Source organism: Malus sylvestris, chromosome 12 (assembly GCF_916048215.2).
Source record: "Malus sylvestris chromosome 12, drMalSylv7.2, whole genome shotgun sequence".
Classification (NCBI taxonomy): Eukaryota; Viridiplantae; Streptophyta; class Magnoliopsida; order Rosales; family Rosaceae; genus Malus; species Malus sylvestris.
The window spans coordinates 20,284,731-20,304,515 of NC_062271.1; the positions used below are offsets into that span (position 1 = coordinate 20,284,731).

General features: G+C 37.9%; 1 protein-coding gene across 1 annotated transcript; it reads right to left on the bottom strand.

Annotated features, from left to right (window-relative positions):
• Window positions 1-2,176: 2,176 nt before the first annotated feature.
• On the bottom strand, window positions 2,177-17,852 carry LOC126592233 (uncharacterized). Its single transcript, XM_050257955.1, has 4 exons — window positions 17,378-17,852; window positions 17,186-17,335; window positions 14,713-14,810; window positions 2,177-2,374 (listed from the first exon to the last, which is right to left on the bottom strand). Exons 1-4 carry the CDS (start codon window positions 17,850-17,852, stop codon window positions 2,177-2,179), a joined length of 921 nt encoding a protein of 306 aa, XP_050113912.1.
• Between the last annotated feature and the right edge of the window lie 1,933 nt (window positions 17,853-19,785).

Sequence of the window (19,785 nt, forward strand, 5' to 3'; positions counted from 1 at the left end):
CCAAATGCTTTTATATTCTGAATATGCATTTCATGGTTGCATATATATATATATATATATATATATATATATATATATATATATATATATATATATATATATATAGTGCTGTGGAGGCACAGGTAAATTCAGGTAAGTTACGTTTAGTTATGTGAATCATCGATGATATGATATGTGACTGAATAATGTTGAGCTCATAAAACTGCACTTAGGGTGATTGTGATTTAGCCAGAGATGTGAAGTACAGGCCTATTTATTTACGTCACCTCCCGCACTATATGCTCATATTGGATCCAACTTAAGTGCACAATCTTGTCGTATAGACCTTATTTATGGTTCCGACTCGTAGATGACTAGCGATTTATCGCCTGTCTATTATAAGAGAATAGAAGTGAGCATAACTATATTACACCCAACCTTGTCGTACATACGACTTTTTAGTGGTTCCGACTTATGTGCAGTATGTTGTCGTATAGGTCATTGTAATGACTCCGGCTAGAGTAAATTTGAGCTATGAATTCAGCCGTACAGACTACCACAGGGGTTCCGGCTAACATATCATATTTCTATGAATTTATTCTTACCTGAATTGCTTACTCTGTTATATCTTGGCATAGCATACATTTGAATATGATTATGTGAAGCATGAATTGAATTGATATGATTTCATATATATATTATGTATATGCTTATATCTTGATTCTGGGAAAAATTATACATGTTTTACAGCGAGAGGTTATTATATTGATAAATGAAATGGTTTTGTAAAACATTTGTTTTTGCCCACTCACGTTTTCTGTTTTGACGCCTCCAGGTTTTAAGTAAGCTTGTTGTTGGTGGCTTGAGGACATCGGCAGTTCTGACTTATCTAAATAATAGTAGGACATTCCTGGTACTGTATAACTAGTACTTGTCCTACTGGACTGCACCTAGACTTTATGCTCTGATTAGGAGTGTTTACTATTGTAACTAACTCCTATCACTTTCTGTTTAGTAGTGCACTTTAGTAAATTGGTTTTCAATTATTCGTATAATTCTTATCATTATCGCTTCCGCACTGTGCACATGGCTATGTTACTCTCACGTGACGGTCAGCATGCCTTGATCTCAGTCGAGGTGTGTCAGTTTGGTATCAGAGCATAGGTTTAGCAATCCTGTATAATTCTTGAATGTTCTAATCCTTATGATGTCTTATGTCAGAACTATGCCGCCTCGTAGAGAACCCCGTCAATCAACTGAATCTAGTCTCCCTGATATTGCTCAATTAGGGGAAGCTATAGTTTCTGCCATTCAGACAGCATTCCGTACTCCTCAGATGACACCTCTTGAGACAGTTCATAATCTGAAGTTGACTCACTTCATGGAAAATGAAGGTCATGAGGGGGCAGAAAAATGGATGAATCATGTGGAGAAGACGTTTCAGGTGATGCAGAGTTAGGGGAATCTTTCTTCTGATAGATGGGTCGAGATGACTACCTGGTTTTTTAGAGAACAGCCTGCATCCTGGTGGAGACAAGAGTCTTACCAGATGACCCCAGAAGAGATTGTGGACTGATGAGTGTTTAAGGAGCTGTTTCGGAAAAGGTTCATTCCTCCTGCATATATCGATCTTAAGAAACAGGAGTTTACTCATCTGAGGCAAGGAAAAATGTCTGCTAATGAGTATTACAGGATGTTTACTGATTTGTACAGATATGATCCGGAGGTTGCTGCTAATCCGGTAGAGATGCTTCGCTGTTTCAGTTTGGGTACTAAGAAGAAATGGTGTTCCATAGCGACATCGACTCATTGTGCCTCTTACCAGGAGTTTTGTGAGATTCTACTGAGGATTGAGGCCTCAGAGAACATGCCTAGTGAAAGTGAAGATGAGGAAGGAAAGAATGAGGGCCAGAGACGAGATGACAAAGGAAAAGGGCAAGCATTTCAGGGACCCGCAAGACCCAGAACTTTAAGAGGAGTGGTGGTAATTCCAGCTCTTCTAGCGGAGGATTGAGTACTAATATGTAGAGGAGAGGTGGTAGATTCACTGGAGGTCCGAGGTTCCAGAGGCAGAGAGATTTTAGTGGTTCAGGTGGATCTGGTGCTCCCTTATATGGCAGGTGTAATAATCGGCATTTTGGGGAGTGTAGGAGAGGCAGCAATGGATGTTTTACTTGTAGTCAAATGGGTCATTGGACTACCCAATGCCCTTAAAGTCAGCAGAGATCCCAGCAGCCTTCTTTCCCACCACATGCACTGACCCAGCAAGTTTCAAGATCTGGTGGTTATTCTCAGACTGGACGAGGAGGTGCCTACCACTATTAGAGCGACGCCGCTCCTTACACCTCATGACAGTAGCAATACTCGTAGGATCCTCAGTATCAGAGTGGGTATCCTCAGTATCAATGAGGATTTATGTCTTATCAGCCACATTCAGCTGGTGGATCTCAGTGGTACTAAGGGGGACAGCCCCAACAGGGAGAAATTGCTGCTAGTAGTGCAGGATCTTCGAGACAGTTGGGTCAGCAGAGGCAGGGACGTGGTATTCATGCCAACAGAAGTCGTGGTGGACGACAGCAGAATCAGGGGCGTATCCACAACATGTCACTACAAGATGCCCAGAATAATCCAAATTTAATCATGGGTACGTTAAATATTCTTGGTCATTTTGTTAGAGTGTTGATTGATTGTGGTGCTACACATTCTGTTATTTCTCATACATTTGCTCAAGTAACACAACCTCATCCTACACCTTTAGGATATAATTTAGAATTTTCTATGCCTAGAGGGGATAGATGTTTTGTGGATCAGGTATATCCAGGATGTCCAGTGATAGTAGAGGATATTATTATGTCGGCTAATCTTATGTTGTTAGATATTATGGATTTTGATGTGATTTTGGGCACTGATTGGCTACACTATAATCGTGCCAAGATAGATTGTTATCGGAAGACAGTCACATTTCATTGTCCTGGATTACCTGAAGTTACATTTGTAGGAGAGCCTAGTGGGGTGAGGCATGGTATTATTTCAGCCATGAAAGCAAAGAGACTATTGTCGAAAGGTTGTCAGGGATATTTGGCTCATATGGTGTTAAATGATGATGCTCCTAGTAGTGTGGATGATGTTCATGTGGTCAGATATTTTCCAAATGTATTCCCTGAGGAATTGCCTGGATTGCCGCCAGATAGAGAGGTGGAGTTTGTTATTGATCTGCTTCCAGGTACGAATCCTATATCTTTGACTCCTTCCAGAATGGCTCCTGCTGAATTAAGAGAATTGAAAGTGCAGTTACAAGGGTTAGTGGATAAAGGTTTTATTCAGCCGAGTACTTCACCTTGGGGAACTCCAGTTTTATTTGTGATGAAGAAAGATGGAACTTTGAGGTTGTGCATTGATTACAGGCAATTGAATCGAGTAACCATTAAGAACCGTTATCCATTGCCTCGTATAAATGATTTATTTGATCAACTCAAAGGTGCATGTGTATTTTCTAAGATAGATTTGAGGTCAGGTTACTACCAGTTGAAGATTAAAAATGAAGATGTCCCTAAAACCGCATTCAGGACTCGATATGGTCATTATAAGTTTCTTGTGATGCCATTCGGGTTAACTAATGCACCAGCAGCTTTTATGGATTTGATGAATCAAATATTCCAGCCATATTTGGACAGGTTTTTTATTGTCTTCATTAACGATATTCTGGTATACTCTAAGTCTAAAGCTGAGCATGCTAGACATTTGAAGTTGGTGTTGAGCAGTTTGATAGAACACCAACTATATGCTAAGTTTAGCAAATGTGAATTTTGGTTGAATCAAGTGGCATTTTTGGGACATGTCATTTCTACTCAAGGCATTCAAGTGGATTCTCAGAAAGTGGCAGCTGTGGAGAATTGGGAGCAACCTCGAACCGTCACCAAGATATGGAGTTTTCTTGGCTTAGCAGGTTATTGTAGACGGTTCGTTAAGGATTTTTCAGTGATTGCTCTGCCATTGACGAGGTTGACTCGAAAGGATGTTAAGTTTGAGTGGGATAATAAATGTGAACAAAGTTTCCAGCAGTTGAAGTATTATCTCACTCATGCTCATGTTCTAGCACTTCCAGATGATAGCGGTAATTATGAGGTTTATAGTGATGCTTCTCTAAGTGGTTTGGGTTGTGTATTAATGCAACATTGTAAGGTGATTGCTTATGCTTCGAGACAATTGAAACCTCATGAAAAGAATTACCCTACACATGATTTGGAGTTAGCCGCTATCATCTTTGCCTTGAAGATTTGGAGACATTATCTTTATGGTGAGAAACGTAAGATCTTCACAAATCATAAAAGTCTTCAGTATCTGTTTACTCAGAGAGATCTTAATCTTCATCAGCAAAGGTGGATTGAGTTACTTAGTGACTATGATTGCACGATTGAGTATCATCATGGTCGTGTAAATGCAGTGGTGGATGCACTTAGTAGAAAGACTCAAGCCAGACTTAATGCCATCTATGATTGTCATGTTCCGCATCTAGCAGATTTGAGGTACTGGAGTGGAGTTAGGAGTGGAAGATCGAAAAGAAGCCTTGCTTGCTAATTTCCAGGTTAGACCAGTTTTAATTAATCGTGTGCTTGAAGCTCAGATGAATGATGAAGAGACCCAAGAAATAATTCAAGCAAGAAATCAAGGCAAAAAGAAAGATTTCGAAATTCGAGAAACTGATGGCATGCTTATGCAGGAAAGCAGAATGTATATGCCGAATAATGCAGAGTTAAAGAAACAAATTTTGGATGAAGCACATATTTCGACATATGCAATGCATCCAGGAGGCACTAAGATGTATCATACCATTAGACCATTTTATTATTGGCCAGGTATGAAAAGGGAAATTGCCGAATATGTTAGTAGGTGTGCCATTTGCCAACAGGTTAAAGCTGAAAGAAATAAGCCGTTTGGGTTGATGCAGCTATTTCCCATTCCACAATGGAAATGGGAAAATATTACTATGGATTTTGTGTACAAGCTTCCTCGTACACAGAATGGTTATGACGGCATTTGGGTGGTAACTGATCGGCTTACGAAGTCAGCACATTTTATTCCAGTGAGGGATAAGTATTCGTTAAGCCGATTAGCTATGTTATTTATATCACAGATTGTGAAGTATCATGGTGTGCCAGTTAATATTGTCTCGGATCGGGATCCCAGATTTACTTTCAAGTTTTGGATAGCATTCCAGGAAGCTCTTGGTACAAGATTGCTTTATAGTACGGCATATCACCCTCAGACATATGGACAATCTGAGAGAACTATTCAGACATTAAAGGATATGTTGAGATCTTCAGTGCTGCAATTTGGAGATAGTTGGCATGATTGTTTGGATTTGATGGAGTTCGCCTACAACAACAGTTATCATTCGAGTATTGGTATGGCACCATTCGATGCACTTTATGGGAAATCTTGCCGTACGCCTCTATGTTGGTCAGAGGTTGGCGAAAGAGTTTTAGTGAGCCCTGAGATTATGGATGTGACTACTCAAAATGTTCAGGTAATTAAGTCTAACCTGAAAACGGCCCAAGATCAACAAAAGAGTTTAGTAGAAAAGCATGCCATTGATCGGAAATATGATGTAGGTGATTGGGTATTTCTGAAGCTATCACCTTGGAAAGGTGTAGTACTATTTGGAAAGAAAGGAAAGTTGAGTCCTAGGTTCATTGGACCATATATGATCATCGAGCGAGTCGGTGAGGTTGCTTACAGGCTTGAGTTGCCTCCAGAGTTATCCAAGGTGCACGATATATTTTATGTTTCGATGCTTCGACATTATGTTTCAGATCCTTCACATGTGATTCCTCCTCAACCTTTGGAAATCAATTCGAACTTGACTTATGATGAGGAGCCAGTGACTCTGTTGGATTGGAAGGATAAAGAACTAAGGAACAAGACCGTACGCTTGATGAAAGTTTTATGGAGAAATCATTCAGTGGAAGAAGCTACTTAGGAAACAGATGATCGGATGAGAGAGATGTATCCACACTTGTTTTATGATTATTAGTGGATGTATTGGTTGTATGTAATTTCGAGGATGAAATTTTATAAGGTGGGGAGATTGTCACAGCCCGTCCCAGAGATGTACGTTAATTATTTATCGAAGGGGTGAAAAGTCGGAATTACCCCTGGACGTTGAGTTGTATTATTGGTTTAATTGTGTTTTTGGACCAATATCCTTAAATCCTAATTGTTTGGAACCAATTAGGATTAGAGTTTGGTATATTGTAGGTTGTTGACTATTTTGGACCACACATCACTCCTCCATTCTCTCTCTCACTCATGTGCACTCTCTCTCTCAGTTTCACTCTTTCTCTCATTCGAACTCGTACGGACAATCCCCCAAAACCCTTGAAACTTAACGGATCGTGGTCAAGATTGGCACCAAGGATACTTTCGAACACCCTAATTTTTCATAACCCCCGATTTGTGCACTATTCATGCACACGTAATTATGGATGTTTTTGGGAATTTGAAGCTTGTATGAAGCTTAATGAGGTCCTAAGGAAGCTCGAAGTGCTTCATTTGAAGGTTTTGGAGGTCGGGATCGTGTGGACGAAGTTTGGCCGGTTTTTCTTGGAATTCTCCAGTGAGATCCCGTGACTTTTAGAACTTTAAATTAGTATGATTGTGTTCTACAAGTTAAGAGCTTCATTTTGGTATAAATTGCGTGAAAAATGGTGCAAAAATGAGTAAGAAATAGGCAGTTGCAGGTTTGCCCAGAATCCGGCGCCGGTGACACTATTCCGGCATCTGGAGGTTGAAGATGCCGCGCTTGAGGGGCGCGTTTTGCAGTGCCTTTGCCGGCGCATGGGAGCTCGAAAAATTTATCTAAAAATTTGAGGATGATCCTGAGGTTGTGTAGGTCACTGTGGTGTATTCATATACCCATTTTGAGCAATATATGAGAAGTTATTAGCTAGTTTCACCTATGTGCTTTAAGATAACATTTTTATAGTTAATTCGCATATAGGTGAGGCTTATCCCGAGGATGAGCGTATCCACGGGCGACTCGAGGGCTACGACCCTTCGACGTACCAGTGAGTGGGCTTTTGTTTTCAGTATATACTTATATACTTGATATATTTCCCAAAAATGCATTTTTAGGAAAGTATGCTTTGAAATAATATGCCAAATGCTTTTATATTCTGAATATGCATTTCATGGTTGCATATATATATATAAATGTGGTGTTGTGGAGGCACAGGTAAGTTCAGGTAACTTACGTTTGGTTATGTGAATCATCGATGATATGATATGTGACTGAATAATGTTGAGCTCATAAAACTGCACCTAGGGTGATTGTGATTTAGCCAGAGATGTGAAGTACATGCCTATTTATTTACGTCACCTCCCGCACTATATGCTCATATTGGATCCAACTTAAGTGCACAATCTTGTCGTATAGACCTTATTTATGGTTCCGACTCGTAGGTGACTAGCGATTTATCGCCTGGCTATTATGAGAGAATAGAAGTGAGCATAACTATATTACACCCAACCTTGTCGTACATACCCTTTTTTAGTGGTTCCGACTTATGTGCAATATGTTGCCGTATAGGTCATTGTAGTGACTCCGACTAGAGTAACTTTGAGCTATGAATTCAGCCTTATAGACTACCACAGGGGTTCCGGCTAATATATCATATTTCTATGAATTTATTCTTACCTGAATTGCTTACTCTGTTATATCTTGGCATATCATACATTTGAATATGATTATGTGAAGCATGAATTGAATTGATATGATTTCATATATATATATATATATATATATATATATGCTTATATCTTGATTCTGGGAAAAATTATACATGTTTTACAGCGAGGGTCTTAGTATATTGATAAATGATAGTAAGCTTGCTGTTGGTGGCTTGAGGACATCAGCAGTTCTGACTTATCTAAATAATAGTAGGACATTCCTGGTACTGTATAACTAGTACTTATCCTATTGGACTGCACTTAGACTTTATGCTCTGATTAGGAGTGTTTACTGTTGTAACTAACTCCTATCACTTTCTGTTTAGTAGTGCACTCTAGTAAATTGGTTTTCAATTATTCGTATAATTCTTATCATTATTGCTTCCGCACTGTGCACATGGCTACGTCACTCTCACGTGACGGCCAGCATGCCTTGATCTCGTTCGGGGTGTGTCAGGAAGTTTACGGGTGCCTGGAAAAGCCTTCTGTTTTGGGCATGCAAACGCATATTCACTTGAAAAGCATATCTTGAAGAAGAAAAAATTACTCTAAAATCTCTTTTAAATCTTTGATTACCATGAATCACATGATTGAATTTTTTTTTTTTACACAATGGGCACTCTAAGTAGAATTAGGTTACGCTAAGCTCTTACCACACCCTCATGTATGTGTGACAATTTGCTCTTTTACATGTTATTCCATCCTTGTAATTTTATTTCTTTTATTTTTGTTTTAAATATTTTTTTTTTAATTTTTTTTTTTAAAAACTAAATAGAATCTTAATTTGGGAGGAGTAATTCTTTTTTTTTTTTTCGCCTTCTGGCTTCATATATAGATTATTTTATAATCTTAATTAGAGAAGGGTATTTTTAAAATTATGAACCACATTTTTTTTTTGTCTTTTGACTTTATATAAATCTATGATTTATATCCTATTATATTTATGTCAAAGTTAGAGAGATAACCTTTTAGTGAATGGAGCGAGGCAAGTGTAAAATGTCACACTGAAACGATAACACAAGAGGATAACAAATAAAAGATGGAGGAAGAGATGATATTATTGATCTTTCTTTCCTTCTGTATATTCTCTCTATATCTTTTGAAAACATAAAGAGTGCTCTATTTATAGAGTAACTCCGAACTAATGCATTAACTGCACTTTGAAATTTACATCACCCATTTTGACAATATCATATCCTGCATCTCCAAATTCCATTTCACTTTGCATGGACATTGAAAACTTCTGCCAAAGTACTGTGGGTATTCACTACCCACCAGCATTTTCAACACTCCCCCTTGGATGTCTACATATCAACATCAGTTGCCTCGTTAAAACCTTGCTTGGAAAAACCCAGTGGGAAAAAACCATAGCGAAGGAAAAAGAGTACAACTTTACCTGGATTGTTGATATAGTGTTTAGTATGCTTATGTTGCCTTGTTAAAACCTTTATAGGAAAAATCTTAATCGAAGGAAAAAGAGTACAACATGCATGTATTATGGATGCTCCCCCTGATATGTATCTCCCCCTGATTCCGCATTCTCCAAATTTAGCTGTTTGGTAAGTCAACGTAATCTGATACTTTGCACTAACTTCTGAAACATGTATTTTGGTAGAGATTTGGTGAACAAATCTGCCAGATTTTCATTAGAACGGATTTGTCTGACTTCAATAACTTTAGCCTTCTAGAGCTTATGTGCACTGAAAAACTTTGGAGATATGTGTTTGATAGGATTAAAAGCACACCACAAAGTAGCACACAAATGTTCTATTGATTTTCCTTATTAAAGCTAAGATTTGTCAATTGTAGCATATGAAAATAAGGGTCTTTCCCGCAAAAAATTGTTTTATCTAACTACTTAAAATGTCACAAAAACTGGTTGCTGTCCCTACTGACCAGCCACCGAAAAATAATTATTAGACTAACTTACACTAATCTAAAGTCTACGAAATTTTAAAGCAAACACTAGACACACAGAGCTACACTTCTACAAATTTTTGGGATTTTTGGAGTTGATTTGTTATTTAAATTAAATCGAACAAAAACAGGACAGAAACAAATATTAAGTACCTCACAAATTAAGAAAAACGAGTTAGGGGTATTGCTATCCACCACCAAATAATCATGCAAACATGTTATGTTTCATTCAAATTCCTTTTATTTCCGGATGAAGATGCTCAAGTTGGCTCAATGTTAGAACTCAACCTATTACTCTTTCTTACGTAGTATGTTAAGAGAATGGCGTTTTCAACTTAACTTAGTCCCTAGCATGCAATCTAGAATGGCATGTTCATATATTTAACAAGTAGAAATCATTAAGAACGAAAAGAGTTTGAGTCATCGCAAGGCATCGTAAGTACTGGCGTTGTCTTACTTATCCTAGAAATTGGTTCACATGTTAATCGCAATTAACAAGTACTACTCTATAATATATGTAGGTCCTCATTCGACAAGGGCAGGCACACACATATTCATAGCATTAGAATCCTAGATATGCTTACTACGTATGCATCCATAGAAAACAAATAAAGAATTCATCAATCAGACAAGTAGTGAACCAATTTTCATCCATTCATAAAAGTAATTCAACGAAATGTCATAACAAAATTGCAATCATATTCGGGGCTTCAAAACAGCCCCTAACTACAAAAAATTTAGTTACACACAATCCTTAAGTTAAAACAAAAGATAGACATGAGTTTGAGAAGATAGAACCGAAAGAAATCGACCGATGCCTCCTCTCCTCTTCCTTCCTTCCCCAATGCTGCTTTTAAACCCATTCTTGCTGCATCATTTTCTTCTCCTTAACTCACCCACTAATAGCCATTTAGTGATGACAATAAGTGAGAGGAAATGTGGTAAAACAATTGTAACACTTTAGGTAGCCTTTATGCCAATTACTCCCTCTTAATCCTCATCTTTAATTCCATTTCATCTGATATTTGAATAGGTTTCAGCTGACTTGTTCTTGGCTGCATCAGTTTTGGCTGCTAGTTTTATTGGATTTATTGCCTTTAATGCAGTTACAAACTGCTCAGCGTCTTGGAAACCTTTTAGTGTTAAAATGGCCATAACTTCTTCTAGAAAAATGATATTAACAATCCGCGAAATGCTCCAGAAAATAGACATCCGTAGCTTTCCAAGCATATAAGGCTCATTCTCTAATTCATTCTGAGATGTTCGAAACTTGCTTCTAAAGTCAGCTGATCTGCACAGGCAGTTTTGACGAATTTGTTACTTAAAATCCCACTTGTGCTATTTTTCTTTTCTTTGCTTGACAAATCCCACAAAACACAAAAACAAAGTAAATAGCTCAAAAATATAAGGAACTAACTAAGAAAAGAGAAGTGAATTTGATGTAAAATATATATAAATATGAGCTTATCAGTGTTTAGTCTTATCGCCCTTGATGAATCCTTCCTTCATTTAGGCAACACAGGCTATATTATCTTCATGAATGACAGTTGGAGTGTCTATCTTTGAAGGTAGACCACATGAATTCCGAATATGATGAATCATTGATCTTAACCAAGAACATTCACAACTTGCTTCATGTAAAGCAAGTATTTCTGAATGATTTGAAGATGTAGTAACTAATGTTTGCTTTATTGAGCGCCATGAGATTGTTGTATCTCCATTCTTGAACACATATCTAGTTTGTGAGCGAGTTTTATGCGAATCAGAGAGAAAACCAGCATCTGCATATCCAACAAGGACTTGGTCATTTATGGAGTTCTTTGAGTAGAAGAGACCCATGTCTGTTGTCCCACGAAGGTATCGCAATACATCTTTGACACCTTTCCAATGACAAATTGTTGGAGCAGAGCTATACCTTGCTAACAAGTTGACTGAAAATGTTATATCTGGTCTAGTACATTGTGCTAAATACAACAAAGCACCTACTGCACTCAGATATGGTACTTCTGGACCAATGACCATTTCATCATCTTCTTTTGGATGGAATGGATCTTTCTTAATGTCCAGAGAACGAACGACCATTGGCGTGCTGAGTGGATAAGCTTTGTCCATGCCAAATCGCTTCAAGATTTTTTCAATATAAGCTGATTGGTGGACCAAAATTCCACTAGCACAATGCTCAATTTGCAGGCCGAGATAAAATTTCGTTTTTCCAAAGTCTTTTGACACACCCCAACCGAGGTCAAAGCATGCTGGCCATCACATGAGAGTGACGTAGCCATGTGCACAGTACGGAAGCGATAAAGATAGCGAATATACGAATAATTAAAAACCATATTACTAGAGTGCATTATTAAACGAAAGTGATAGGAGTTAGTTACAACAATGAACACTCCTAATCAAAGCATAAAGTCTAGGTGCAGTCCAGTATGACAAGTACTAGTTATACAGTACCAGGAATGTCCTATTATTATTCAAATAGGTTAAAACTGCCAACGATCTCGAGCCACTGACAGCAAGCTTACTTAAAACCTGGAGGGGCGCAAAACAGAAAACATGAGTGGGCAAAAACAATTGCTTTACAAAACCATTTCATTTATCAATATACTAACCCTCGCTGTAAAACATGTATAATTTTTCCCAGAATCAAGATATAAGCATATACATAATATAAATGTATTTGCAATCATAACAATTCAATTCATGCTTCACATAATTATATTCATATGTATGCCATGCCAAAATATAACAAAGTAAACAATCCAGGTAAGAATGATTTCATAGAAATTTGATATGTTAGCCGGAACCCCTGAGGTAGTCTGTACGGCTGAATTCATAGCTCAAAGTCAATCTAGCCGGAGTCACTACAATGACCTATACGGCAATATACTGCACATAAGTCGGAACCACTAAAGAGGGTTTGTACGACAAGATTGGGTGAAATATAATTATGCTCAACTCTATTCTCTCATAATAGCCGGGCGATAAATCGCTAGTCACCTACGAGTCGAAACCATGAATAAGGTCTGTACGACAAGACTGTACACTTAAGTTAGATCCAATATGAGCATATAGTGCAGGAGGTGACGTAAATAAACAGGCCTGTATCTCATATCTCTGGCTAAATCACAATCACCCTAGGTGCAGTTTTATGAGCTCAATATTACTTAATCACATATCACATATCACATCATCGATGATTCACACAACCAAACATACTTACCTGAACTCACATGTGCCTCCACAGCACCACATATATATATATATATATATATATATATATATATATATATATATATATATATATGCAACCATGCAATGCATATTCAAAATAAAGAAGCATTTGGCATATTATTTCAAAGCATACTTTCTTTAAAATGCATTTCTGGGAAATATATCAAGTATATAAATATATACTGAAAACAAAAGGCCACTCACTAGTATGTCGAATGGTCGTAGCCCCCGAGTTGCCCGTGGATACGCTCGTCCTCGGGATAAGTCTCACCTATATGCAAATTAACTATAAAAACGTTATTTTAAAGCACATAAACAAAACTAGCTAATAACTTCTCATACATTGCTCAATTTGGGTATATGAATATACCACAGTGATCTACACAACTCCATGAACCTACCCAAATTTTCAAAATAATTTTCTAACCCCGCACGCGCAGGGGATCCTGACGGATCCTTCAACAGCGTCAGGAATATTCCGTTAAATCCTAACAGTAACCGTCAATCATAACTGACGGCGTGAGAATATTCCGTCATACTTGACGGAATATTCCTTCACCTCCTACCTCCTCAAACTCACTATTCTCCTTCGTTTCTTCACCATTTTTCATGCAATTGGTACCAAAATGAAGCTAATAACATGTAGAATCACGTTATACTACTTTTAAGCTTGAAATTCCACTAGAATCTACCTGAGGAAGCTTGATTATCCGGTCGACTTTGAAAAGCTTCGATCTCGGCCCTCCGACGTCGAAACTCTTCCAACGAACTACCCCAAGGCTCATGAGGACCTCCTTAAGCCTTCTATGTACTTAGAATTCCCTGAAATGCAAGGTTTTACGCATGCATGAACAGTGCACAAAATCGGGGTTAGCGTTTCTTGGGTTTCCAACGCATTCCCATCCAAACAAGGGTATCAATAGACTCAGGAGGTTACAATGAACAAGGACCTTACCTTTAAAGCTTCGATCTGTGCTCGAGGGGGAGCTTTGTGTCTTGTCCGTACGTAAGGGAATGAGAGAGAGAGTTTGAGAGAGATGAGAGGATACGGGAGAGTAGAGATAGTGAGTATTGTGTGTGTGAGATCCACGTGGTCACTAACCAACCAAGGAAAAATATCAAGTCTCCAAAACAAGTCACACACATACACTACAGCTTAACGTTCAAAGGTTAGAACCGTCATTTCGCACTGTCGGAAATCAATTATTCGGGACGGGCTATGATATCTTTCATTTCAAATTCGCCTTTCAGATATTCAGTAGTTTTATGTAACTCTTCAGGAGTTCTAACTAGGTTCAAATCATCGACATATACTGCCACTATAGCAAATCCAGAGTTGGATTTCTTAATGAACACACAAGGGCAAATGACATTGTTGATATACCTTTCTTTGATCAAATACTCACTGAGACGATTATACCACATTCGTCCAGATTGTTTTAGCCCATACAATGATCGCCTTAATTTGATCGAGAGCATACCTCGTGATTTGTTAGCTGTTTCAGGTGACTTAAGTCCTTCTGGGACTTTCATATATATGTCAGTATCTAATTCTCCATATAGATACGCAGTGATAACATCCATAAGTCGCATGTCAAGCTTTTCTGAAACCACTAAACTTATTAAGTAACGGAATGTAATTGCGTCCATTACAGGAGAGTATGTCTCCTCATAATCAATTACAGGTCTTTGTGAAAAACCTTATGCAACAAGTCGTGCTTTATATCTTGCAATCTCATTTTTCTCATTGTGTTTCCTTGTGAATACCCATTTGTAACCCACGGGGTTTACACCAGGTGAGGTTTGGACTACTGGTCCAAAAACATTTCGCCTTTCCAAGGAATTTAATTCTACCTGGATTACATCTTTCCACTTAGGCCAATCTTGTCTCTGTTTACATTCATTAACAGAGTGGGGCTCAATATCATCACTTAATATGATTTCAGTGACTACTGCAAATGCAAACATATCATTAATGATTATTTCATTCTGATCCCACAATTCATTAGTACATGCATAATTTATGGAGATTTCTTTGCTCTCATGTACTGCTGTCTCTTCAGGGACATGTGTCTCATCAAAGACATTTTCTTCTTTTGGAAGTCCAGAATCATGAATTGTGGATTTGTCATTCATTCTCTCTTCTCGAATGATTTGATTTGGATTCAGCTGTGCCCTTGTCTTTCTTTTTCAAGGGGCTGAATCTTTTGAACCTGGTGGTCTACCACACTTCAGGCGTGCACCAGATGAATCATTCGATGCCACTTTATTTTGTCCAACAGGGACATCAATCCTTGCAGGTGCATTTGCAGCTGGTATATGTGATTTTGTCACTTTCATAGCATCATTAAATGCATCTGGCATTTGATTGGCAATGCTTTGAAGATGAACAATTCTTTTCACTTCATTTTCACATTGAGTGCTACGTGGATCAAAATGAGACAATGTGGGGAAAACCCATATCAGCTCTTTCCGTTCTTCTGGAACGGTCTTTTTTCCCCTAATGACGAGAAGACTGTCTCATCAAAGTGACAATCAGCAAAACAAGCTGTAAACATATCACCTGTCAAGGGTTCCAAATATCTAATGATAGATGGTGAATCAAAACCCACATAAATTCTCAGTCTATGATGAGGTCCCATTTTAGTGCGTTGCGGGGGTGCAATAAGCACATAAACAGCACAACCAAAAACTCGTAAATGTGAAATGTTTGGCTGATGCCCAAACACGAGTTGTACTGAGGAGTATTGGTGGTTGGCTATAGTCTCGATCGAACCAATGATGCAGCATGTAAGATGGCATGTCCCCATGCAGAAACTGGCAATTTTGTTTTCATAAGCAGAGTGCGAGCTATTAACTGAAGTCGCTTAATCAATGCTTCTGCAAGACCATTTTGAGTATGGACATGAGGAACGGGGTGTTCAACATCGATGCCCAATGTCATGCAGTAATCATCAAAGGTTTGAGACGTAAATTCACCAGCGTTATCAAGTCGAATTGACTTAATGGGATAATCTATGAACTGTGCTCGTAACTTAGTTATCTGAGTAAGAAGTTTCGCAAAAGCTACATTCCGAGTAGACAATAAACAAACATGTGACCATCGGGTAAATGCATTAACCAAAACCATAAAATATCGAAATGGTCCACAGGATGGTTGAATAGGTCCACAAATATCCCCTTAAATTCTTTGTAGAAATGATGGGGATTCAACATCAACCTTTAGTAGTGATGGTCTGATTACCAACTTCCCTTGAGAACAAGCTTTGCAAGGGTTATCATTTGAGATAGCAATATGTCTGCTTAATAATGGATGTCCATTAGAGTTGGTAATGATTCTACGCATCATGGTAGATCCTGGGTGACCCAGACGGTCATGCCAAAACATGTAAACTTTTGAATCAATGAACTTCTGGTTCATGACAGTATGTAATTTAGCTGTCTTTATGTATGTATAATACAATCCACTCAACAAACCACGCAACTTCTCCAATATACGCTTATGGGTATCATTGGAGGTAATGCATAGATGCTCCACATTTTCTGCACTTTTCGTTTCAATGTGGTATCTATTTAAACGTATGTCTTTGAAACTCAACAAGTTTCGAGTAGATTGAGTAGCGTACAACGCATTCTGTATGGACAATATTGTTCCATTTGGTAACATAATCTAGGCTTTCCCTAAGCCTTCAATCACATCTGATTGGCCTAATATTGTTGTTACCTTTACTTTTGTAAGCATCAAGCTTGAGAAATACTTTTGATCTCGAAGTATTGTATGCGTTGTTGCGCAATCTGCAAGATAAATGTCTTCACCATTTCTCATGTTTTGAGAATGACCATAGTTTTTATCCATGCTCTCTGAGTAAGGGAATCAGAGTTAGAAGCAAGTTATAACAGGAAATTTACATGCCACTTTTATTGAATCTGAAATGCCAGTTTTAAACTACAAGTTCAACATAATAAAAGTACATCAAACATAAACGATTCAGTCGGACCGGTATACTTGATTCCCCCTTTCCATAATGAAGTCTGAAACATCTAGGTGGGTTGTGTTCAACTATCCTGATAAGTCACACACTTGATCAGGTATATCCATTAGTTTAACCTGGTCAAGAAAATTGGTCTCAACACCCTCCTCCTTGAAGAAGGCTTGATACAGATCCACCAGATGTTTTGGGGTACGACAAGTACGCGCCCAATGCCCATTGCCACCACATCTATGGCAGGCTTCTTCAGAGTTCCTGAGAGCATTGTTCATGTGAGCTTTGCCTTTATGGGTTGTGAAACTGACCACCATGGTTCTTGCCTTTCCTATTTCACCGACCTTGCTTGTGGCCACATCCTCTTTTATGATTATCGCCACCAGAGGATGTGACGTTCACTTCGAGGGAAGCAGTATTCACTTCTGGGAATGGTGCAGATCCAGTAGGTCGGGAATGATGGTTTTTCATCAAGAACTCATTGTTCTGTTCAGCTACCAGGAGCACAGATATCAGCTGGTTGTATTTAGTGAAACCTCGTGCTCTATACTGCTGCTGCAAGAGCACGTTAGAGGCATGAAATGTGCTGAAAGTCTTTTCCAGCAAATTTTCCTCAGTAATAGTATCCCTATAGAGCTTCAGCTGAGAGGTAATTCTGAACAACGCAAAATTGTACTCTGCCACTGACTTGAAATCCTGGATCCTTAGGTGAGTCCATTCATAGCGAGCTCTTGGAACCATTGTCTGGTGATTGTATCTGCTTCTCAATGCATTCCAAAGAGTTAACGGATCTTCAACCGTTAAGTACTCGCTCTTTAGTGCCTCATCAAAATGGCAACGAATAAAAATCATAGCCTTCGCCCGCTCTTGAGAGGATGAGCTACTCTCTTCCCTGATGGTATCTCCAAGATTCTCTGCTTCCAAATGGATCTTGGTATCCAGTACCCAGGTCAGGTAATTCTTCCCGGTAATGTCCAGGGTAGCATAATCAAGCTTTGCCAAGTTTGCCATTTTCTTTTCTGAAAAAAAATGAGATGTGTAAGAACTTGCAATAATATGTATTCCTGAATATAGTGTTAGAACTTTTGGTTCTTACAAATTTTTCATTTTGATCTCCAGGCCAAAATGATAAGCACTCAAAACTTCAGGCTCGAGATTTTCAAGATGAACGAGGAGGGTGATTGTACCGCACCATTCTCATTGAAATAATGTAACATAGAATGGGCGATTATTTCGCACCACTCAAGTAGCAAGAAAATTTAAATACGCATAGCAGTGTGGGCGATTATACCGCACCACCTAAAATTGCAATGAAATTAAACTGCAGGCAAATTAAATATGCAGGGTAGGGCGGACGATTATACCGCTCCACCTAAAATTTGCAGTAAAATTAAATTTGTAGTCCAAGATAGACGATGATACCGCACCATCTTGGATCGTAGTAAGATGAAATTTGCAATTCAAGATGGGCGATTGTACCGCACCATCTTGGATTGCAGTAAAAATAAATATTGGGTTAGTAATCAATATCTATACCAAACAAGAAATCAAAGATGTATGTAACCGTTAGGTTAAGAACTAGAAGCAGGCATGGAGCAAACAGTTCGTCGTGAGGGTATATCGCGCAGTTGAGGCAGAGGAAGAAGATGAATAGTAAAAACCTTAGAGGAAACTTTCTTCTTTTTTTTCGTTCGGCAAAGAGAAATGAGGAATAGTTATATTTAGAGAGTCGTGCCAATAACGTATTATGTTTATGTCAAAGTTAGAAATATAACCTTTTAGTGAATGGAGTAAAGCATGTGTAAAATGTCACACTGAAACAATAGCACAAGAGGATAACAAATAAAAGATGGAGGAACAGATGATATTATTGATCTTTCTTTCCTTCTGTATATTCTCTCTATATTTTTTGAAAGCATACAGAGTGCTTTATTTATAGAGCAACTCCGAACTAATGCATTAACTGCACTTTGAAATTTACATCACCCATTTTGACAATACCATCTCCTGCATCTCCAAATTTCATTTTACTTTGCATGGACATTGAAAACTTCTGCCAAAGTACTGTGGGCATTCACTACCCACCAGCATTTTCAACAAATCCCATTTTATTGACACCGTATAAAGTTATTAACTAGTTGGTGTTTCTTATTAAATTCAACTCCAACATTTGGTTGACTTTTGATCCGTAAGTTGGCAAATCTAGGAAAAATCATGAAAAACTAGCCCCTCACATGATTTACTTAATTTTAATTTTATTATTCGGGCCATATGATAAAAGATTCCTTAGTGCCATCTCATGTGAACGTCTTGTCTGACATATAATTTTAAAGAAATAAAGGACAGAGGAAATATTTTTTTAATAAAGATCCTAAATTCTAAGCTTTTTTTTTCATATAGAAATTCTAAATTTTTATACATATGAATCTAAACAAAAGAATTTGCGAATATCAATTTATAAATTATGACTTTTGCAAAAATTTCAAGTTTAATTTATTCATACAAACATAGTGTAATTGTTACAATAATTACTGGATAAATTGTGAAGAACATCATCTTTGCCGATGAGATCTTATGTTCGAACTCCTCCTTTCAATATGCTTTGTCAATCTCTGTTAAAAATTCCACAAAAAATTATCAGGTGTTACGCACATGACCATTTTCATTCGTGTTTTGATCACTCCTTGACCTCTAAATGATTGGGACTAAGTCATTGGCTACAACTTGTATTTGTGAAAATGGAAAATATGTCCCACAAGCTTTAGTTAACTAAATTCTTCTTAAGAGTTATATGGAGTTTTAAGTGTCAAAAATACATTCGAAAAAAAAACAAGAAAAAAAAATAGAGTATTCACACAGTTATCACTTTACATGAGAAATTGACGATTTGGAGTTTTGGTGGTACTTGGGTTAGGACAATACTTGGTATTTACTAGAGAATATT